The sequence below is a fragment of the Triturus cristatus genome, chromosome 9 (assembly GCF_964204655.1).
Source record: "Triturus cristatus chromosome 9, aTriCri1.1, whole genome shotgun sequence".
NCBI lineage: Eukaryota > Metazoa > Chordata > Amphibia > Caudata > Salamandridae > Triturus > Triturus cristatus.
Window position 1 is genome coordinate 353,544,020 of NC_140592.1, and position 25,220 is coordinate 353,569,239.

General features: G+C 42.4%; 1 protein-coding gene across 3 annotated transcripts in view; it reads right to left on the reverse strand.

Moving 5' to 3' along the window:
* Positions 1-1,499: 1,499 nt before the first annotated feature.
* Positions 1,500-25,220, reverse strand: part of DOCK3 (dedicator of cytokinesis 3) — a 1,365,978-nt gene continuing 1,342,257 nt past the window's right edge. For all 3 annotated transcript variants that reach the window (XM_085625129.1, XM_085625128.1, XM_085625127.1), the window contains one exon: positions 1,500-4,960. In XM_085625129.1, coding sequence (XP_085481255.1) covers positions 4,451-4,960 — 510 coding nt within the window. In that variant the 3' untranslated portion in view covers positions 1,500-4,450. The remainder of the gene's footprint in view (positions 4,961-25,220) is intronic.

Genomic DNA, 25,220 nt, shown 5'->3' on the forward strand with positions numbered 1-25,220 from the left:
ATATTTGGTAAAATCATGCATGGTAAAGGCACAACATGGTAAAAACCTTGTTGTGAAGGCTCTTTCCCAGCTCGATATGAAAGTTCGACCTGCGTTTTCAACCTGATTCACACAAAAGCCACATGCCTCATATATTAGGCGTTGGTTGAATTGCCACTTTCTCTTCTCATACTTGGCGTACAGTGCTTAATAGTTGGATTATGTGCAGGTCAAAATCTCCGTAGGGAAATACACATATAAGATCAAGCCTCTGTCTTGCGATCTACAGGGCAGGCATTGGGTTAGGCAGGCTGGTCCCCAACCTGCTGTGGCATCAGCGGTACCGCTTCTGCCACCCAGCCGCCATATGTGAAGTAAATTGCCAGACCAATGTTTTTTTTTTCATCATGAATGTCACACCCACATGGTGGGAGCCACCCCTGCAAAATAAACCAATGCTATTGCCCTGCTGTGCCATGGTGGACCAATCAGATTTGTTTTTGTTTTCCAAAGACAAACCCCCAAAGCTATGAGTCTATTTCTCTGGGAGTTTTCTTCTTGTGCATGGGAGGCATTTTTCCTTTCCCCCTCTCATACCAACTCCGAGGCCTTATTTTGAGTGACTCAGGAAATGAAGCACAATGTTGAAATGCTCACATATAGGGTGGGTTTTCAGTCACCATGTATGTCAACATGCGGTTGCACAGCAGAGCGGGTACAACTGATGGCTACTGCGCTATTTTGTAAACTAGCAGGAAACATAATGGTTGGACAGACAAGGCATCAGGCAATATCTTGCACTTTCAACAATATTAATTGACCAACTAAAAATAAGTCCCTATGTTCTTGCAAAAAAGATTATTTTGCAGTCTATATTTTTAATTGCTACCCTTGTCGTCTCTTTCTTCCCAAACTAACACACAGAGCCTTATGCTTCCTACAGGTTAGACGTAAACAGGAAGAAACAAAAGGCGTTGAATGGATACACATGAGAAGGCAAAATATAGGCATTTGGTCCAGAAACACTTTCTAAAGCACTCTTCAGCACCACCCATGCAACGAGAGAGATCGAGTTAAAGTGGGAAATCTATCAGATGCTAAAGAGACACATGTTTTGCCCTCATTCTTGAAACTTACGGGGGCCGATTCACAGAACTAACTTAAGACAAAATCCTAAACTTACTACTTTTGGTATTCACAGAAGTTAGGATTTTGTCTTAAGTTTGTCTTAAGACAAACTTAAGACAGACTTAAGACAGACTTAAGACAGACTTAAGACAGACTTAAGACAAACTTAAGACAAACTTAAGACAAACTTAAGACCGACTTAAGACAGACTTAAGACAAACTTAAGACAAAATCCTAACTTAAGTCTGTCTTAAGTCTGTCTTAAGTTTGTCTTAAGTCAGTTTTAAGTCAGTCTTAAGTCTGTCTTAAGTCTATCTTAAGTTTATCTTAAGTCTGCCTTAAGTCTGTCTTAAGTTTGTCTTAAGACAAACTTAAGACAAAATACTAACTTCTGTGAATACCAAAAGTAGTAAGTTTAGGATTTTGTCTTAAGTTAGTTCTGTGAATCAGGCCCACGGACTCTTGCAGAATCCAGCACCTTGATATCTGTTCTGTGGCACTTCTTTGCTTTCACCTGAAATTCATTTGTATTTATTTTCTTCTGTTTGTTTATAGAAACAAATTGTATACATATATTGTAAAAGGGTTCAAAATGTACACTTGTCAAATTAAAAAAACTGTGGACTACCTATGTATTAGATAGGAAGCTATGTCAAATCTGGTACATCTCAGGTCATAAGGAGCAACCAGGGAAGTAACAGAATTCTCACATTCTAGGCGCAGTTAGAGACCTCTCTGAGATACGCCACATGCCTCTTGCCGGCAAGGACTGTCTTCAATGGCTTCCAGTTTTCATCAACTCTATCTTCCCACAGATCTGGATCTTAAATATTTCCCCCTTGTCCTTCACAGTGTGCTGAGACCTTTGCACATCTTCCATGCCCACCCCATCTTAAAACTATCAAGGCACACTCTTAATTCACATGTTCATTACGTTTCTCTTTCATAAAAGACGCATTTCCCTAATTTTATTTTCTGTTTTTTTAAATCTTTTTTTGCAAGGTATGGTCCCTGCGTGAATAACGGACTTAAGGAGTGAAAATGGTTGCAACTGGGAAGTTTTTAAGTACATGAATTCAAATCCTTGATTTCTCAGGTTTTAGAAATACCCAGATGGATGATATGTTTTATGAGTTGTGTCATACCATACAAATGTGCTTTTTAGGTTGTAATATTACTTTTTGAGCATTTTGTGTTGTTCAAAACAAATATTTATTGTTAGATCGATTAACTTAAATTGTTATGTATGTGCTTTAAAGGCGACGTTTAAATATGATGTAACTTTCACGAGAAAGGATCAATATTTGTGATTTTATGAAAATGTAGTTTCCAAAAGAAAACTTCTCAATAAATTGATATTTCTGTAGTCTTGCCTTGAAGAATCAGAAACTGCAATATCTTTAGGCAAACCATTTAAAAATCAGTAATTGTTAAACTTGACGATTTAGAATGAGGTCAGCATTCTTCCTTTAAAAAGTGCAAATGTTATTCATGCTTGCTTAAAAGTCCAGGAAACCAATACATAGATTTTGCACGTTGCACCAATGTCTGAAACAAATCCACCTATGTGCAATTTGCACGTCCCAGCATATACCTGCTAAGTGTCCCCAGTTAAAGGAACAGCATTACGCTTGAGATCGAACAATCAGTGCTGCTGAATGTATTTCAATGAGGAGTCAGGCCCCTCCACATTTCTGGTTCGTATTGTTACTATTTTAAAATATTTATTGTTGGAGTGTGGCGAGGCAATACATACTGATTATACAATAATGAGTTTGCACCTTTTGCAGTTGTGTTTCTCTTGAGATTACCTAGAGTAGGCATATGTGACTTGTGTATTCATTGGTGCATCTGGGTCTATAAATGCCATCCCATCGAAATGCATGTTGTTCCCACACCCTTGCATAGTTTTATTTATTTAAAAAATATATTTTTATTTGTGTTCATAGTTAGAACAAAGGGACCGACCTTATTGGACCTGTTTTCGTTCCAGCTGCCATTTTAAGTGTACTTTTAAATTCAGAACTTTTCTGCCTTAACAGTAATCCTGTGTAAGTGCCACAACTTCTGGGCTTTCCGCCATTGTATGGAAGGCAGTGACCGGCACAATATATGAAAAACCCAAGTTTGCAGGCATATGAATAGTAGGGGGCAGCGTGCACCTGTTGCGCTCCCAGCTTTCTCACCAGGGCATTGATTGTTGCAGGCCCGCAACATGATAGTAATTTGATGTTAATGGTCTTCTGTTCAAAGTACACCTCCTCAACCAACAACATTCGCTTTTCACCCCAAACATTCTCTAACACATCTTTCACATTTCTAGCATCACCACAAAGCCATTCAATCCCTCATCTAGCCTTGTGCCCCCATTTAAGGAGACTTACACCAATAGCAAGGGATCTCTTCAAAGACACAATTGAACTGTGTCTTGTTCACCCTAGTGTCCTGCACGCTTTTGTTTCCTCTGCAGATCAGTGCATATCGTATACCCCTGAATGGTGGCACTGCAGGAGAGATTAGGATCCCCCTCTCCCCCCCCTTCCCTTCAGCCGCAACAGTAAAAAATACATTTTAAAAAAATAGAAGGTTTGAACCAAAGGTTCCAGCCCCACCCAAATGATATCAAGTAAAGCAGCGACATGGCATGCGCGCACAACGTCAGTACACACGCCACATATGAGCGTAACAGCGTTAGAATATGGATGTTGATCCCCCGGATAGGGAAATCAAAAGTGGACTAGAATAGCAAAGCCCAATCTATAAGCATGGGAGCGTAGTAGCCATCTTTGAGCAGATATTTTCCACGTAAGTGTAGAAATGGCATCCATATACGGAGACCAGTGACATTTTATTGAATAATAAAAATTAAAAAAGGGAAGCTTTTAAATATCTGAAAAATAACTCTGATATTATTTCTAAAAAAATGTAAATGTTTTCAACATCTTTTGCTCTAACTTCTGGCAATATCTGAACTTGTTAAAAATAAAAGAAACATCAGCTGTAAAGTTCATGTTTAGTAAAATGATGATTAACTGTGGGGTCAGTCATCAGACACAACCACCTTATCCCACTTCTGTAAACCAAATAGTGTGTGGTGTGTGAGTGGGCCTGAAACAGTTTCCTAAATGGCCACTTGATTAGATTTTTAGAATAGTTTCCATAACATTGGAAATTGTTTTGCCAAGATGACCGACATGCTATCATGGGACTTATCATTCCATTCCTTCTTCATTTCCCCACCCATGGGGACACCTCCAACATTCCCTTTCCTGGTCGGACTTTCTCATCCCTGGGCTATCCTGCCCAACATTCGCACCTCTGACACACAGAGTCCTTATGGTGTCTACTGCTCACCCACACCATGTTCCCAAGCAACCCTAGCCTGCTCCTCCTTACAGCTAGAAGTGGTGCTCTGGCAGGATTTGCGTGACCTTGGACGACGCCGGAACTCGTCTTCCTGTGGTATGCACTCCAGATGGTCTCCACCAGAGCCACGGGAGTGATACGGTTTAGGTGGCAGTGCAGGGGGATCAGGGATATCTAGGGGAAGAACTCCTGTGGGTGCTGAGTGGCTTCGGCAGGGTGGTGTCTTCATTGATTCTAGGACATCAGGCTCAGACAGACTGTAGCGGACAGGAAGGTAGGCAGTCTCTAGGTCTTCCTCTGTGTTCCAAGCCTGGCTAGGGACTGAATCCATGGTGTCTGTGCGTGGCGGAGGCTCTGAAGAGTGGCCAAAATTGCTCTCGCTCAAGGATGACACACCACTGCTTGCACTCCCTGATAATGTAGAGTTACTTCCATCAAGACCAGACTGGGGACTGGTGGGCGATGCAGGGATGGGGTGCAGGGGTGACTGTTGAAAGAAGACAGAAGTGTTAATCTTTAAATATGAAAATGGGACAGCAAAACAGAAAATTAGAGGACATCTTGTTTAGTCAGGAGCACAAATGTAGACAGATGAAAGAGGAGGAGGTACAAGAGTCTAGGAAAAGTAATTCAAATAGACATAATGTATTAAGAGATTGCTATTGTGGATCTGTATGGGGAGAGTGGAAAAATCGAGACATGTTGCAAATATGAGAGCTACGGAGAAATAAAAGGACATAAGTGTGAGATGGAAAGTAGACTTTACTTCAGGAAGAGGGAAAGATAAAGTCATGCAAGAATGAAAGTCATAGTAATACACATGCAAGGAACGGTGTGGAAAAGTTACAAAGAGAATAATAGAGAATAAATATGAGTTCACAAATACATTAGACAAAATTGCATGCATGAGTTGAAAAACACCAACACAAGGCTGAGTGTGATTAGAAGGAATAAAAGAATCCAAGGAGTATATAAGGAAGTTAATGCTAAGCTCAAGTCGGCAAGACTCAGAAAGTTATTTTGTCTGGCGACGGGAGTCAATGAGAGAATAGAATGTGGAAATAGCTGAGTAATAAAGTCAAGGAGGGCTGCTGTGATAAAGGTACAAAGAAAGATTCAAGTTGAGAGGGATAATAAAAAAGCCGCAACAGCAACATTGTTCAGAATCACAATCAAAGTGGAAACATAAAAAATTTATATGAAATTGAAGAAAACAATTAGAAACAAAAAAGAGGCATCTTTTGTAAAAGAAAATTTAAATTAAACTGGTATTCATAAAACAGCCTAATCTTAGTCCTGGTACAGTAGGTTTGATTTCTTTCAATCCAAATACTATAGAGCTGCAGTAATAGAAAACAACGCTACTGCCAACTTCTTGACATAATAGAAAAGAATAATCAATTTAAAATTTAATTTCTACAAATTAGTGTGGAAAACTTTGGCAACAATCAGATATTTCCTGTCCTTTTCAGCAGAATATGTATTTTTTGTAAATTGTTATCAATTCTAAAATCAAGAAGCAGCATAGACTATTTTAGGTGATTTTTATCTGCTGACTAGTCTTTTTCAGTCCTTTATATCACTTAAAAAAACTGCCTTTAAAATTTAAACATTCTATCACATTTTTTCTTTAATTGTTTATCAACAGACTCAAAAACATTACAAAAGTGAACCTATTAAAAAACAATAAATACCTTTTAAAACTGTCAAGGTTTGTGGTTTGGTAAATAAATAAATGACTAAATAACTTGCTTGTGAATAAAAAACATTGAGGTTATCGGAGTTATGTAACGTATATTTTTGCTATTCTTTGGACATGTTGCTTTTAATGATATAAAGGTTATTCAGGAGTTTTAATAACTTTGTGTTTGACTGTTACAAAACTCTAACTTCATTTGTTTGTTTAGACAGGGTTTGAAAACCGTTTGTAACTTTTTTTTTTACCAGTTATCTAAATGCAGATCAACCTGTAAAAAATGATTCAACAAGCAATCTAAAATTCTATAGGAATTTTCTGTAAAAATTTGCCACTGGAACATGGACTACAAATTTGAAATATTCAACACACCACAAATCTTTTTTAAATATTCATATTGTTTGTAGCTTTGACCATAACAATGTCCTTTCACATGCCATAGTGTAACATTTTAAAATACGTTATTGTAGTATAACTGTCTCTTGCTTCAACCATATTTTCTTGCTTTTCACTAATATTGCTCACAAGATGTGCCGCTCTCTGATGTTGACGTGCACTATGTTTTGGCACTCGACATGTGAAGTTGTAAGTGGGCTTGCTCAGTTGCAAGATTTACATCTTAGAAAGTCATGAAGACCACTCCCTTGTCCCCGCGAGCTCAGCTAGTCACCTTCAATCATTTTGAGAATATTGCAGCTTGACAAACTTTAGAAACCCATGTGTATCATGGTATAAATTTGCATCTTGCCTATGTTCAGAAAGCTTGTCTCACCAATGATTGCAGAGGAAACCCTGGCCAGTTGACTCGGTGATTCAAAGACTCCTAATTTTTCTTCGACAATAAATGCTTTCAGTCTCAACAAAAACCTAATAGAAGTTTCCTTTGACAGCAGTCCTTTATAGTTTGATACAGATGGGACCACATAGAAGTTGCTTTTATGGGAAGCACAAAAACGCTTGGGAGTAGTTCTGAAAATCTCTGACAGTCCACATTTTCTTGAGTATTCTTCCTCCTCCATACTGATGTAGAGTCTAACCAGGCCAAGTGGACAATGGGCATGAGATGAAGTTGAAGAAATCTACCCAAAAAAATTCAAGGGGGGACCCTATCGCTGTTTGGAATACACTGTTCCTAAATCAACAGAGCAAACATGAGGATTTGGAGAAATATTTATTAACTTACTCTAACCTTTTTTTGAAAGTAACCTTAGGTTTGTGAACAAAGACAAAAACTTAGCCACAAATACTGGCCAATCTCTAAAATATTAGAACTCTATGGATGCTAACAACAGTTTCAATGATCAATGCTTCCCCCATCTGCACACACCCATTTAATTACCCCCAACCCTACATTTACAACAGATACAATTCCACAAATCTCGATTTTGATTTTGTGAAGAAGAAAGTGGATTTTTATAAGTTTAAAAAAATTATATAAACCATACAGTTACTATATAAGCCCCAAGAGCCGTGCATTTGTGTGCCAGGTGGTTGTTACAAGTAATACAACCTCTTTTAGGTCTTTATAACCTGCAAAATCCAATATCACAGGTGTATTAATATTCGCACCTCTTCTCACATTAGAATCGATGTCAGTGCGAGTCCGCATCATATTAGGTCCAAGGGGCCCATATTCTTTTATGGTTTTTGGGCACTCCTTGGGATTTGTATACCTGTTTTTTACATTGCTTTACACTGGTCCATGCCCCTAATCTTTTCATCCAATGGAGGGCCAGTTACCCTCTCCAGTACCTGGCCAAATCTCTCTTGGCCACCAAGTGGCCCATTACATTGAGTGAGGACTAAGCATGGGACCCCCCCCAATATGTCCATGATGCAAGCCCAGCAGTGTCATTTTGGGGTCCACAGCTACTGGCCTCCTTACTACACACCCAACAATGTTACCAAATCGTCAACTATCAGTTTGCACTCTAAGGGGTTACACCCAGGAAGTGATCTCAGTTTCTCCTCATAGCCTTTGAGGGAGTGCCATGGTTGTACTTACCGGTAAAACTTGGAGGTGAAATTCAGTTGCCAGTTCCTGAAATGGTATCATATGACCGTCTTCCAGACATCCCCACGTGTGGAGATACCTATAAGACCCCAGCTATGGAACCCCGCTAAGCCCACCGTCTCTCACAGCCATGTTCCCTGCCATAGGGGGGTCGCCTCGGTGATGGTGCCGAACCATTTCATTTGGCGGAGAGCTGCATACCAGCATCCGATGGGGACGTGGTAACCAGAGTTAATAAGAAGAAGGGGGACTTGTTGTACAGCAAAGTGAGTATGCTGTGTGGTTGGAGTATGTCTAACTCCAGCCTGTGGACGGGGTCGCCTACGTCTGCTTGGATAGTCATTGATATTGACTAATTTTGAGGCTCAAAAATGCAATATTACATTTGACCAGTCCAAACCTGTCTCATAGTGGGAGAACTGACATTTCTTAGAAGAATACCCTGGGTATTTTCCCTGCCCAAAGAAAGCTAATAATTTGCACCTGTAAATCTGTAAAAAAGGTGGGTGGGAGTGTAGTGTTGTAGTGTTGTAATACGTAGAGCAAACAGGGGAGGGAGACCATCTTAAACAGTGCACACCTTTCTGCCATAGAGAGCCCCCCTCCCACCTGGAATCACTGAGTACAGAATCCACTCAAATGAGCGCCATGAGGGGCTCCATCACTTGTGAATAGAGGAGAAAACAGGCAACCCTACTGGGTGCCCATTTCTGTGGGTAAGGTCAGCGGCAGGGCTCCATTGGCGAGAACCTCAGCATAGAGATCCATGTATAGGAGGGATAACCACTGCTGAAACCTGGGACCAAAGAGCATTTGGTGGAGGAACTCCAGTAGGGAGGGAGGCTGCACTGTATCAAATGCCAGTTCTATGCCATTTAAGAGAAGCGCCGCATTCTCCCGTAATCCGTCCGCACAGGCCACGGCGAGGAAACTGTGTCTAGTGCTCCTGTTGGGCATGAAGTTATTTTGGTCATCATGGACCACCAAGTGCATCACCCTGATGAGGCAGGGGCCAGCACCTTACAGAGAATTTTGACTTCAAGATTAATAAGGGAGATGGGGCTTTAGAAGCCACATCCCTCTGGGGGCTTGTTTGGTTTACAAATTACTGTGATTGTTGCCCGAAGGTCTATGGGCAATCTCCTCATTTCAAAGGCCAGGCTGCATCATTCTTTTTGCGGCAGGAGGCACTTATCAGCGGCACAGGAGCCCTCTGCATGGGCCTCCATTGTCCACGAGCCGGGCAAGGACCAAAGGTCCCAGGCTCCACTGCGAACGGTCACTCCCAGGCCACGTCATTCTTCCTGCACCAGGAGGCACTTATCAGTGGCACAGGAGCCCCGCTGTGTGGGCCGTGCCACGGCCATCAAAGCCCCAAAGTGTCTGGGCTGGGCCACCCCCCTGATATTGTGCCCCCGTGGACCAGGCCCTGAAGACGGCATTAATCTTGGCAAGATAAGAAGGTTCAATGCTGTAGCCAGTGCCTCTGTGGAAAACTATCATAGGTGGGGCTTCTGAAGGACCCTTGGTAGAGTTATTCTTGCATTCCCTTTCTTGATAATTTTGCTTCACAATGGGGAAGCGGAAAGTATGTGAGGAAGGTCTGAGTGAAGGAAATAAGAAAAAGGCTAAGTAGGAGAAAAAGAAAGCCTTGAGTCCAAGTCCGGCGGCTGGGGTTGGCATATTGGATAGAATAGATATCTTATTATCCGAGGGTCTTTTGACACAACACTCAGTGATACTCTATCTAAGAATAGCACCTCACAGGCTCTGAGCAGTCCCATTGGCACTGGGTGTATACCAGCGATGTTCAAAAAGACATTTAGCAGGTCTCTCCCATCCGAAGCCCCAAACGTATGCACGAGTCCTGAAAGTGGGGGAATCCCAATGCAAGCCATCCGAGATGATCTGGCTGCTTTTCCCTGTAGTAATAGGTTTTCAACACACACATGCCACCCAGAGTCGTCCGATACTCCCCTTAGTACTGGGAGAAAGGTGAATAGGGTGGGCATAGAGGATAGCATATGCAGCACTAAATATGGCCAAGGAGCAGCAAGTCCTGCAACATACACAAATAGATTAGATAGCAGGAGTAGTGACGGGCAGATAAATATATCCATCGAGCACCCCTCCCACAGACCATTTACCATACAGATAATTGATCTGGTGAAAGAAATTAGAGCCCTTAAAGAATCTGTCAGCCGCCTCTCTGATTCCCTAAGTAAGGTTCACTCTGATGTGGCGCAAGTAAAAACGACACTGGGAATGCACACAAAGCATACTGCTAACTCCCAAGGGGACAACGTCTATGCAAGTCAGCCCTTTGGTAACAACAGGGATCTAGCACAACAGAGTATAAACAGACCAGACAGGGATAATTTACTGATGTGCGTTAAGACAGACCCTATACAACCTGGTAGGAAGCATACAAACGAGGCAACCCATTGCAAACTGAACATCCCACTGTGGTATCTGGCCCTCCTGTAGTTCCCTTGCCCCCACAGGCTGGTATGACTCGAGCACCAAGAAGTGTTGCTAGGACCCTAAACAAGAGTGATGTTGTATATATGTTTAACGTTCCAAAGCTATCCAGGAGTTCGCCTAAGGAAGATGAGGAATCTCTCTTACAATAAGTGTATCCATTGGATTCACCATGTAAGGGGCTGTTGGTCTCTAATGAGGGATGATATCATCAGGGCCAAAAGACACTCTTCCTCAAGGGCTACTCTAGACTTTATTGCACTGATGCTCTTGCATCGTCATTTGTCTGAGAACCTTGTGAATTTTGACATCCGTACTCAACACCTTACCAGATCTAATGTTTGCTTCAAATATAATCCCCCAGAAATGACCTTACAGTCTAATCCAACCCATCCTATGCTACCCCATAATGGCATGTCACCACTACGAGAGATAGATTGAAGGTTACCCTCACTTGCTGGTGGTCATGGGCAGGTTATATCGCAAACACCAACCAGCAAGTAAGTCTGTTGCACCCCTTCTATTGAGCGAATCTCCTCTAGTGTCAACAAACCAAGTTAAAACAAATGTCATAATGGGTGGTATATCAGGGGGAACAGGGACGACAGATCCAGGGAGTAGAGAGACATTCGAAACCCACCCAACCTCACGTAGAATAGCATTTATGTCATGGAACATTGCTGGGTTGATGTCAAAGGGTGCTTCCCCTGGCTGGAATAGCCTCGTAGAACAGTATGACATCTGCGCATTCCAGAAAACATGGTCAATAAAAGCCCTATGTCACCCAGGGTATTTAAACTAATATATCCAGGCTATTCATGGTGGTAAGGGTTGCCCATCGGGGGGGGCTAACAATCTGGGTTCTCCAGGATATTAGCCTCAAGATACAGGAGCTCCCGACTCAGACTAATGACATTCTTGCCATTCGGTTGGTGACTGGTCCTTACAGTGACATCGAAATCTATAATGTATATGTGAGTGGGCACAGTGGGGGGGGGGTGGAAGTCGGAAACCTTAATGGCCCTAGATGACCTTTTAGATAATCTTTCTTAGGCTTCCCTAGTGTAAATAGCGGGGGTTTTAACCCTACTTTTGAGCCTCTTGATAGTGAGGAATATGACCTGGCGGGGGAGGAAGATGCACAGTGGGGTATTCCAAGCCCTGAAATATTACCAATGAAAAGATGGACAGAAGTGGCTATCCAAATTAAAGCTATCTGCCTAGGAAAAGGCTTAAGGGCGGCAAATGGTAGAACCATCTCGGATAGGCAAGGGGCGAACACATTTAATAACAATCACAATGCAAGCTGCATTGATTAAGTTTTAATTAATTTAAAATTAAAGTACGCCCTTGAGGATATAGTTGTGCAGGATCGCGTGGAGCGTGATCATAACCCATTTATGTTCGGTATTTGTATTTAGGAACCTACGCGAAGCAACACAACCCTATAACCTACTTATTACCAGAGATCTGCAAACTACCAAGGACAAGCGGCAACTTAAATGGAAAATGATTTTAGAGAAACCAGACATTTTGTCTAGCATTGCCAGCGGTGCTGAGCATATGTTAATAGAAACCGAGGCTTTCCTCCTTAACTCTCAGCTACCTGGGGTGATAACCAAGCTTCACAACACATTATTTGCCAAACTGAGCTCATATTGTTTAAGACCTCATAGTGCTAAGGAGATTTCTACTGGCCCCTGTATCATTGGTTTAATAAGGAATGCAAAACTGTATGCAGACTCCTAGGGGAGGCTATTAGATCAGGCAAAACATGTAGAGTACAAAATTCCAGGAAAATATATAGGAAGGTGCAGGAAAATGCCCCAAGATTATGGGATGAGAACAAAAGGCAGGACCTCAAACTAGCATGTGCCAGGAATAATCCCCAACGCTTTTGGAATCTGGTTAAATAGGGTAGGCGTGGAGTCCCATCACCACCACAAAACTATGTAGCACAAGACTCATGGGTTAATCATTTTGCATCACAATACGCTAGTGATGATGATGAGGTTAATGATCCTTTCCCCTCCCACTCGTATAATACTGACAAGGTCTTTGACCTAGCTGATGTTAGCGCTGCCCTTAGTGCAATTTCAGGGGGTAGAGCGCCATGTATTGATGGTATCCCTGCTGACATCTTCCTACATGATAAGGATAAATGGAGCAGGTATATTATCTCTCTCATTCGCCAATTGGTCACGTGGAGGAGAGCGGAGAGCAGCGCAGAACGGAGAGCAGCGCAGAACGGAGCAGAGCGAGTGACCAGCGGCAGCAAATCGGCAGCATCACGCGGGTGGAAGAACGAGCACCGAGCACCAAGTATTGCGTGCCAAACATCAAACACCAAGCAGCGGGAGACACGGGAGGCGCAGGAGACGCGAGACGGATGGGACTGATGGGACGTGAGTAATCTTCATCGGGACCAGTAAAACTGCTGGGGAAACTCGAAACCGCTGATCGCCCCTCCCCCGCCCCTCTCTGCAGTCCTCTCCCGGCTCGGTCCTCTCCCGGCTCGGTTTGATTGGTTTGATTGGGGCCTGATTCCGGAGGGTCATCTGTTCTTCTTGCGGATTGCTGTTAATTTACAAGTGGCAAACCAGTAAAGACTCTCGCTGGCCTCCCGTTGGAAAGACCCCGGGGGTTTATGACACTACCTGTGATTCTGAGTGCTCTGGGCACGAGAGTACGCACCCTACTTAAACAGTTGCATCAGGCGTACGCCCCAGGTATCTGGAGGGGCCTAGTGCACTTTTGAGCGCCCAATCTGCTCTATGAGCTGTGACCGGGTTTGTTGGTCCATTATCTTTGGTAAAGGGGGAGGAGTCCCGAGTCGAATGGAAAAAGTCTGTTGTTTTTTTTGACAGACGCTGTGACTCTTCTAAAACGCCAAGGTTTGGGCGAAAGGAGAAAAGCAAAGGCACTAGCTCATCTCATCTTCGGCAACAGTGTGGTCAGCCACCACTGTACTTTTGCAGCAGCGGCATTATCTATAGTTTATCGTGGTTTCACAATAAACTTCACAATAAACTTATAATAAGCTTAAGGCTTCTACCAATACGACAAGCTCCGTGCGACAAAAAGTGAAATTCTATACCTCAACTAAGTGGAGAGTACCATGAGGTCTGGCCGTGTTCGAGATAGCGCTATATTTAAAAAAGATACAAAAGATACAAAAAAACGGAGGCGGAAAAACATGATGAAGGAAGAGAAAAGATCTGCCTTACAACCAGAACTAGAGCAAGCAATCATGAATAACTGCTCTGCAATAGAGCCACCAGCTGTTGGAAACGCCTCTGGACAACTACAAAATTTGGAAAATAAAAAAACAACAAAAAAGCAGCTTTCTCATCAACCTAAAATTTTTACAAAATTTTCATTCTTAAAAAATCCAGGGGATACGCTTTTCTCATAACAAATGTCATCGGCCTTCAATCACCTCTTCAACCTGTACAACTAAGTCAACTACCACCAGTTATTGAAGATCTGAAATCAACACAGGAGAGGAAAAGCCCTGACACAAAAAGAAGTACAAATACACTATTTAACAGTCCCCGGCAAATAACATCAACCCCTCAAAACGGCAAATCACGGATTAGCTGTACAACAATGGGAAGTGCTTCAATTAGAAACATTGAGCAAGTCAAAGCTCAAGTTCATAAACAGGAAGAGACAATTGAGAAAACTATGACGATTAAAGGTGGTCAATATAATAATCATGATGTATCAGTAACAGGACTCAGTTCAAATGATGACTGGAGATCTATAAACATCGAAAATAATCTTGAAGACTATGACACAACTAACAAATCTTTGTTTATTAACCAACCAAGTCAATTATGTCAATTAAATCGAACATGTTCTGGGGACAAATCATTTCCCAAAGGAGCTGATTATTCCCAAAAAAGGAATGACGGGGCACAGTGTGTTAAAGATCTAAAAACACTACCACCCACCCTTCTCTCAAATAATGTTCCATCAAATTATCAAACGGAGCCTAGCAAAGGGGGGGGGAAACAAAGGTTCTAACTATAATAGAAAATGTTACAAATGTCTCAGACGTCATAGAGATCTCCTCACGCTTGGGATCAGAAGATTGGAACGACGTAATGGCAGCTTACGACCAAGACTCAATCAGTAATGGGCCAAATACGGCAAACATGGGTACTGTGATCGATCTAGAGATGGGAGAGGAAAAGAAAAAGGAATACCAAAAGGATACAACATCCCCAGTCCGTATGGTCAATTCATCAAAAAATAATAGTCAGGGGATGGCATGGGACAGTCTGCTAAATACAATACAACTTCTTGTAAAAACACTTCACTACCAATCAGATAAGATGGACGCTCAGTTGACTCTTCTAGACACTCTGGCTGTGTTTGTGGTTGCTATCGATGGGAAATTGGGAGCACTAACGACTCTGCTACAAAATAAACAGGCCCTAACCCACAACAGGGACGCGGGATGTGGATGTAGCCCTATTATCGACAAACTGGCTACTTTACCATCAATGTTGTCTGATCTATGCATACAACTAAAAAATCAGTTGCAAAGTAATACCAACTACTTTTGCTCTAGACAAACGGACGTAGAACTAGATAAGCACTCCCTTGAAACTTGCACTTCAATCTCAATCGACAAAACAAAAAACATAGGCTTAACATCGATCGGGAAAAATGTTTCTCGGGGGGAGACGGACATTTCGATTAACAAGAAATTTAACAAAGTAATAAAAGAAACGGGAGAATCAATAGATCTATGTCCTGTAGCTCAAATAGATGACAAGGTTGTGAAGAAACCTAACGCTAAACAAAGGAGGGCAAAACAACGTAAAGGTAGAAACCAAAAATTAATCGTTGCTCACGAAGGCTTCAGGCGTCTCTTTGGGTCAACGTCTCAATTTAATGAACAAGAACCCAATTCTGTGGATAAGGTCAATAAAAAAGAAGTAATAGAGTCCGACAAAACTACATCACTAAATGCTTCACTCAGAGTCTCTTGCATACCGCCATTATCACCAGCGAATGGCAGTAAAATTAAGGAGGGAGAAAAAATCCAGAAAGTAAAGCAGAATACCACGGATCTACCAATTATGGCTACCAAAATGACTTCCTTAAAAACACATGGAATTAACCATACGGTAAAAAACGTCTTGATAATACAACAGGCATCACAGAATGGAGACCTTAAAGACACAAATGACAACGGATCGCTCCCAATTAGACAAACATCACAATCCATTGACACAAGTTCAACGAATAGAAATAACATCATAAAACTAAAAAGGGAAGAAGGAGCTGGAAATGGGAATGCTAAATCAACTACTGCAGAGGCAATCCGTAACCTTGGAGGGCGGAAAGCTGTCCTTCCCATACCAGAGCAAGCACCACTGACCGTAACACAAGGACATGAATTCGTACAAAGTCACTATAACGAACACAATAACGAACCTAGTTACACGGACACATTGAAAGATACATCAAAAGATTCATCAAATATTGTCTGGATTACCCCAGAGTACATCTCAAAAGGCAAATATGATATCTTGAATAGAGGTAACATCTTACGACTGTTAGCTCATATTCCATCTTTAACAGGTATCACAACTCAGGACCTGGATTCTATTCAATTTCAATCGGAAGCTGGCACGAAGGTCGAAAAAACAAAAGCAACATGGACAACACCCTTAGTTGCACAAAAAATCTTGGCAGAAACTAAGACCTTTAAAGATTGGGGAATAACAACTGCCCCATTTACAAAACCGAAATATCCTGATCTATTAATTCCAGTGGTCGGAGTAAGAGAACTGCACTCCGCTAACGGGAAGGTACAAACTGTACTTAGAGGCGCTAAAGGGATGGAAGGAGCAAGTAGTGCTGAAGATCTTAGGGTTACGGGTTGTACCCTTGCCGGCACTTCACCTAGCTTTATCGACCTAAGATGGATCTCAAGAACAATAAACAATCAGCTAAACTGACAAATGGGAATTCACAAGGAAATAAAAAGGCAAAGCCAATTAAAAATATGCTCATGGAACATTAATGGTCTCGCTTCCAAAATGATTGATTTGGATTTTGTTAACTATTTACAGTCCTTTGACATTATATCCCTACAAGAAACATGGCAACTAGAACCTCCACATCTGCATGGATTTCTTCGTTTTTTTACCAGTGCAGTGAAAACAGCAAAATTTGGTCACCTACAATGGGGGTTAGTGTCTTATGTCTCGGTTGCAAGTGGCTATGATGTTAAGGACTTAGGCCTTTCTTCCCCAGATTTAAATGCAATAAACTTGTCTTCCTCAACTCAAAACAAGAAAGGTCTCGAGCTATGATTAATAAACGCTTATATCCATCTGAAAAGAAAAGGAAAAGCCACAAAGGATCTATACAAATGCCTTGATGACATCATAACTGACACTTCAACAACTGATATTATGATTACCGGGGATTTTAATCTCAACCTGATGGGAATCTCATCGAGTGACGTGAGCCGCAATTTAAATATAGCTTGGAATATTCCACATCAAGAGGCTACACTAACATCCTCACAATCCAAGCTTGGAGAGGTGGTTTTAGAGACCCTTGAGCATTATAATCTCAGAGCACTGAATGGGAGACTCAGTGGAGACACTCCGCCAGCGTTTACATTCTACTCTACAAGAGTAAGTAAAATTCTGGATTATACCTTTATGTCACTATCTCTATTTCGCCACATTGCTTCATTTAAAATAGGGGAAAAAGCTGACAGCGATCACTGTCCCCAGGAAATTATATTTAATATCATGAAACCAAAACTCGAACAATCGTTGGTACCAAACGAGTCAATTTATACCATCAATTACAAAAGGATCAAGTATTCAGCAGTAATGGATGGAGATATAGAAGCAAGAGCAAAGCAACACTTTGAGGAGCGAATCGGGGCAAGCGAGGTTCAGAAATGGGAAAGCTTTACATCCAACATGGCAGGTTATACCACAACCCTGAAACTCCAATACGCAAAGAAGGCTAGCAACATGCTCCTTCTCACAAAAGATCATAGAACTAAAATAAAGAGCATAAAAAAAGACATCGCACGTACAATACGCCAACTTAGACACCTACCAAACGACATAATAAGACATTCCCATCTGTTAGAACTAAAATCATCTTTAAAAAAACCCAAAAGGGAAGCAAATAGATCAATTGAGGAAAACCTGTGGGCGAAATTACACTCTGATATCAAGCTGAACGACGGGGCAAAATTTTGGAAATCAATTAACTCCTTTATGAATCCTGGGCACAAAGGAGTCTCTTCAAACATTAGTGAACAAACATGGGTTCACTATCTCAAAGACCATTTTTCACTACATAATACTAATAACTCGATGACAGCTGCTGATGACAACAAATTATTTTCCTTGAGTGATATTAGATACAACCAGACAGCACGAAGCGCCGATATAGGTTCAATGAAACTTCGAAAACTAATTGAGCACCAAATTAAAAAAGGGAAGCGGGACGGGGCGCCAGGCCCGAATGGCATTCCCCCTATTTTGTACAAATTGAACGAAAAGGAATGGGCTGGAGCCCTTCTACCTCTGTTTTTGGAAATCAAACATTTAAATGTTTTACCTGCCTCCTGGAAGGGTTCAATCATCTCCCCAATATTTAAGGCAGGGGACAAAACTCTTCCAAATAATTATAGACTGGTTGCCCTCATGGATAATGAAGCAAAATATTTTGCTGGAATCCTTTTGGAGGAACTGCAGGCCTGGGCTTCAGAATATTCTCTAATCCCAGCTAATCAGACCGGATTTGCCAAAACTGTCGGGACATCAACAAACATTTTGGCTATGGGTCTGTTAATTGATAAGGCAAAAACATCTAAAATGCCAATCAATTTGTGCTTTATAGACTATAAGGCAGCCTTTGATCATATTAATCGTAATCTTTTATGGGCCAAACTACAGAAGTGGGGGCTACCAAAGCCTCTATTAGATATGTTGATTAATTTACATAGTGACACATGGGTACAGGTTAAGCTGGGTGACGGCTCTCATCTGTCGAGACGCATCACAACAAATAATGGTCTAAAACAAGGATGCGTCTTGGCCCCTACACTATTTAACCTGTTCCTAGGAGACCTCACTCCGTTGCTCAATAACTGCAATTCTCATGCACCAAAATTAGGAGGCCAAATACTGTCCTCATTACTATACGCAGACGATTTGGTTTTAATTAGCCACACGAAAATAGGGATGCAAAATCTTATTGATGCTACAAAAAGATATTCTGATGAAAACCAATTGTCAATCAATTTGAACAAAACAAAAACGATGTCAATCAACAAAAAAAGAAAGTCATCGAACAGTTGGTTTTGGAATAAAAATCGTATAGAGGATACAAACATGTATAAATATCTAGAGGTCATAATTGACAGTGGTGGCCAGTTTATCCTACAAAAAGAAACTATCAGAGGAAAAGGCATTTCCATAGGAGTCTCGCTAAAAAAATTAAACGGAAAATTAACTAGTCCATCTCTTTTCCCCATAATACAAGTTATTCGCTCAAAACTCTTGCCTACTATTACTTATGGCAGTGAAGCACAACGAGGAAGAGATGCAGGAATTTTGGATAAAACTGTGGCATCAGTATATAGGATCATTTTTGGTCTACCTAAATACACATCCCCAGCCCAAATGAGATTAGAGTTTGGAGGTCACAAACAGGCGCTTGCAAGACAGGGCGCATACATAATTACGTGGGATAAAATCAGGAAGGCAAAACAAGGGTCTCTTAATAGCCTTTTATGGACAGAATTACAGCAGAATCAAGTATCCCAGGCTGCTAACTATCTGGCCAAAAGCCTGGTGACCCTAGGCTTAAAGGAGCTATGGAATACTTCCACCAATCATTCAACTATTAAAAGACTGGTAAAGAAAACAACAAAACACCTATCATGGATAGAAGATAAGGAGTCAGTTGCCAGGAGATCACATGGGTGGTTTGTCTTAAACTCCTATTCAAATCAAGGTCTACAGAGTTATTTCAATTTGGGCTACTCAAGATTTTTAAAGCTGAAGTTTCTAAAACTCAGAATGGGCCTGATCCCTTGTAGATGCCATCTTCCACATTGGCAGAGGGACAAAGGGGATGCCCTATGTCGGCTATGTGGTAAGGCAATTGAGGACATGCCACACCTCTTATGCTCCTGTGAAAAACTGTTAGAAGTAAGGAAACGTTTGCTTAAATGTTTGTTTAACCAACGAGGAATTCGCACCCGAAGGAATGCCGTGCTTGCCTGTTTTTCCCCTGACGATTTGCAGCTAAACTGCAACTTGGTGAAATTTATGAAAGAGGTGGAGTTAAGGATGCAGAAACCTGTTTTTTAACTTATCTTGGAGTCACTTGATAGTATGAACTGTACACAATTATATAGTTTTATTGTAAAACTTATCAAAGTGACAGAAATGATATAATGAAAGTCTTAATCTGGAAGATTTTATTATTTTAGACTGAATTTAAGTATGTGTTGGGTAACGTAGAGAATGTATTTGTTTTATCCTCTTTTTATTTTTATAATGTGGAATTGCAATGGTTTTTATTAACTGTGCAAATAAAATTTACTTACTTACTTACTTACTGGCAAATGTGATTGCCCTTGGTGCCCCCATCCCTGATTCCTGGAGAGGGGTGGAGATCATCCCAGTATACAAAAAAGGGTGACAAGTCTCTGCCAGGAAACTATAGGCCTATTAACCGAATTGATTCAATTCGAAAGGTGGTTGCTCGCCTCATCTTGGCTAAGGTCCAAGAGTGGATGGATGCTAACGACATCCTAACTCCACTACAGGCGGGTTTGCGGGAACATATCAGCACCATAGACCAGGTCTTTCGGTTTATCTTAATATACTGTTGGACTGTGGCACTAGGCAAGGGCAGCATGTATGTTGCCTTTGTTGACCACAAGTCAGCCTTTGACCTGGTCTCCCGCAACAAACTCTGGGTGCTGTTACAGGAGCTGGGGATGCCCACGGAGCTGCTCTCCCTTATCGCCCACCTCCTTGAGAAAAACTTTGCACAAATACGTTGCGGCCCGCAGGGGAATGTAACAAATCCTTTTCCCATAGAGAAGGGAGTGCACCAAGGATGTGTTATGACGCCTACGCTATTTTCTCTTTTTCATTAATGGAATTGCTTAGTTTTTAACCACCGTCCCCACTGTTTGCTGACGACACGCTCATTATCTCAAAAACCCCAAGTGGTTTACAGCGTGCATTGCTACTTTTTGAAGAATTCTGCTACATACGAGGCTTGAAAATGAATGTAGCAAAGGCTAAGTTCATGACCTTCAAACAGCACAGAACATTTAGGGGAGGTATACTCTTTAATGGGACACCATTAGAACAGGTAGATACATTTACTGACCGGTGAATTATCCTGCATAAGGATTTGAGATGGAGTCGTCACATTGACACTAAGATACTGAAACACCGTCAACTAGCTGGTGCTCTACACAATGAGTGTAAAAACTCCTTGACAAAAGCCAGTCAATACGGTGCTACAGATTCATAACACAAAAGTAGTGAGTTCAGTTCTGTATGGTGAGGAACTTTGGGGTTTTGAGAATCTTACCCAGTTAGCCACTGCAGGAAATAGGTTTCTCTGAATGATCATCAGCCTACCACGAAGCACTCCAGCGCTACTGTTGCTGAATGACTTAGGCAGGAAAGCATTGGTAGACCTAGCTAGGTTATGCCCCATTTTGTATTGGAGCAGAATCTGGTGCCCACCGGAATTGGTTACTTACCGTTTTCACAAAATTAGCCGGTTACGTGATGTCAGAGATTCCCTGATCAGCATGGGTTTGCCAAATTTGTGAGAAACCCCATCTAGTATAGAGTTTCCATCAAAAGCTATAATAAAGGGAAGATGCTGGGATCTGTTGTTATAAAATACACTCAGGAAAAGTGATAGCCCAACGCTGACGGGGGGCTTCTTAACATTTAAACCATGGCCAAGCTTAGAGCACTGGGATGTAATATCGAAACTTTTTAACTGTATTTTCAATTTAGAGTGGCTTCCTTGCCATTAAAGTCTTTCACTGCAAAATGGGTTACATTAGGTGATGGTGAATGTCCCACTTGCATTGATCAAGAAGAAACCTACTCCCACATATTGTTTGTCTGCCCTGCCTATGCTGGCCCCCTTGTAAAGCAAGGCCCGCACAGACCTGCAGGAATTTGGGCACCAGACAAGGTAGCGTCGCTTTGCGAATATTGCGTATTGATCCTTCACACTGTTATGCAATCTCAGTAGCCAAGTTCTTGAGTTGGATGTGGACCATTAGATCACATACACAGTCTCTGAACCGATGAACTTGAAATTATGTTTATCTGTGGATGTGACGCTGGCACCCTATTCCTGAGCTTTGGCCATTTTATACGCTTTTGATGTCCGTTGTATTCGCCTATAATCTCCACAGTTGCTGTTTTTTTACTTTATGAACTTGTCTTCTTAAATTAAATAGGATGAATTAACTTTTTCTTATGTTTGCCTGTGCATGCTTTTAAATGTTTTTAAATATTTTTTAAAAATCACACCGTTTTATGGCTACAAATGTTATCTTTTGTAACAATGCTTTTATGACATGTACTTTCGAATAAAGCTTATTTAAATTGAAAAAATTGGTAATTGTATTGTCTCGCTCAGTGGGAGGAGGTTCACATCGAGTGTACAGGGCTTTCAAATGTGATGCAAACCCCATTGCAAAATGCTCTGCCCCTCTAACTGTCGTCCCATTCATGGTCCTCAGCTTGGTCACTAAGCTACATGGGCATCTAGTAGTTGTGAGCCAATAGAGCAGTTTACTTGCCTTGTCTTCCATCTCGTACATTATCCCCTAAGAGTAGAGGCAGCCAAGACAAGCTGAACCTAGGAGCCTCTGCCCAAGAGCTAGTCAGGTCTAGTCAAGTATGCGTTGCATATCCGGTGTGGGATAGGTTAGCATCACTGGGTCAATTCATGTGATCTCATTATCAAGGTGGAGCAGCTCACTCTCTTTATGTTTGGTTGTCCAGTGGATGTGTGAAAAGGCCCTCCCTCCAAGTACTGTTTTAAACACTTCCCAGAGCATAGTTGATGAGGACTCTGTTCACTTATTGAGGTCTAAATAGTTGGAGATTGTAGTTCGAAGATAGTAGGCAATCTCGTCATCAAACATCCATCAGTCGCCCAGGTCCTCGCCTCCCAGCCAGTAATACTGTAAAACTTGGGAGTGATCTGAAAGACAACTTGGAAAGATACACATCTGTGTGGTGCAGTCGACATCTGTAGAAAGGATCAAGAAGTAGTTCAATCGGGAAGAGGTACCTATAGGAGGGCAGTAATATGTGTATAGCCTTTCTGCCTGGTGGTGCAACCAACCCAGTACGCTGGCCCTGTCCACATGGAACTAGGAGCCTGCGAGGCAAAGTATGTGTCATGCTGTGGGTCCATCACAGTATTAAAGTCTCCCCTGGTCAGGGTGAAGCCTGGTGTGGTGGTGGTTAGCGGTTGTGGTATTGCCTCAGGTGTCAAGTCTAACAGGCGTTGGGGGGGTATATGCTATCAAGGGACCATGCTAGCCTTTCCAGAGTCCTTCATATCATCAGGAACGGCCCAAGGGGTCTGTGGGGATCACGTGTACTATCAAGGGGAATGTCCTTCTGAACAATACTGCCATTCCTCTCGAGACCAAGTATATACCGAATGTTATACTTTAGAATAGCCATGCATGCACAAGAAGAGACACTCCGTTTCCAGGAGGAGTGTCGTCTGGACCATAAGGGAAGCTGGGTTGTGTCTTTAGGCATAGGCAAGGACAGCCCCCATTTCATTTTGTCATTGAGCCCATTCATGTTCCAGATAATGATGTTGTGCCAGCTTAGAGGTCCTGGGCTTAGAACGGCGGCCATTGTGGCTGGTGTTGCGTGTTGTATGTTTGATGAGGGACCTGAGTTAGACCTGGCACTTCAAATGCAGTAGGCAAAACCAAAAAAACACTAAAATCCACATGTGGCGCTGCCAAACTCCCCTCCCTACTCCCTACACTTCCCACCGTGAAGCATCCGTCGCCGGAAAGAGAAACTCAACAGTAACACCCACAACAGTTAGGAACAATACAGCGGCGTAGGCTTCTCGTGGCCCACCGTTCCTAGCACCAATTCAGTTTGCTGTGGCCATAGATTACTGTGTGTGCGAAAGGCCTGCATATGAAACGGAGGTCATGGTACCCCCGTCACCACTGCATATCTGGGGGAGCCTTCCAGTGACATTGGTAGTGGCTGCCTCGGGTGCTTTGGCATCCCCATCTCTGTTCTGTGCCTCCGCCTTTTTATCCTTGCGTACCGGGGTAATTGCCTCCACGAAGTAGTGGCTGTCTCTCTGTATGGGGTAGGCCGTGGCATGGATTGGCCATGCCCAAAGTCCATACGTTCCTCCACTCAGGACCAGGTGCTTTCTGGCATGTCAAAAAGTGTGTTTGGTCTTTGTAGATGACTTTTAGAAATTGGGTTACTGGTTGACTGGGGTATGAGCCATGGTCAAGCGGCAACAACAATCCTAGTCAGGGTAAGGTACAAGCAAAGTGCAAATAAACCTGCGCTCAACCCCCTGGTAGCTTGGCACAGAGCAGTCAGGCTTAATTTAGATTCAATGTGTAAAGTTTTTGTGCAACACTTCAAACAGTAAAACAATTAAAACACCACACAAAATTATCCCACAACAGGTTAGGAAAATAGAGCTTAATTTAATAAATAAAACACGACAAAAACAACAAGCATCCTCTACCCTGGATTCCAAATGCCTTACTTTGTGTTGGGGGTCACATGTGTGGTGTGCAAGGTGTTAGTCTTTTCTTCGACCCCGAAGAGCCTCCTCTTTGTCTTGGTTCCCACTTGACCATATTGTGAAGGTCCTGGCGGAGCAGAGACAGGTTGAGAATTATTTCACCTATCTTGCCCTCCAAGGATGTTCTATAGTCCTGTGTGGCCTGGAGAACGGATGTGGTAGAGTCCGGGACAGCACAGGTAGGTAAAGACCCCTACTTGTGTCTCTCTGTTCTATCCGCCATAGGTTTTGCAAACTTATCTATCTTACCCTAGGTTTGGACCGCTGTCTTGTCCTTCCCCGTGGAGTTCTGCAGACCTGCTAGGTTCAAAAGTATTCGATGAGGAGTGAAATATGACCCCCAGGGAGCGTTGCCCCGCACAGTGTCCCTCAGACCAGTTGCTGCGCAATCGGGAGGCACACCCCCTCTTTTATGAAAGCATCCGGTCCAAGGCAGCCAGGCTCCAGAGTTGCCTAGACTTACTGGGTCTTAGGCAGATCAGAAGGCAGCCCACACAGCTGGCATCAATGCCAGCATCTCAGCTCTGTATTCTCTTGTGGAAGGGGTGGCTCCCCGCTGGGCTTTGCCTCCATGCGTAGTGATGTCTGTGGATCCAGCTGGTCACTGCTGAAGTCGGTAGCACCCAATACTCATGCCCCTGTATGCTGCACCCCTCAAAGGTAGACTGGCCAGGAACCTTGTAC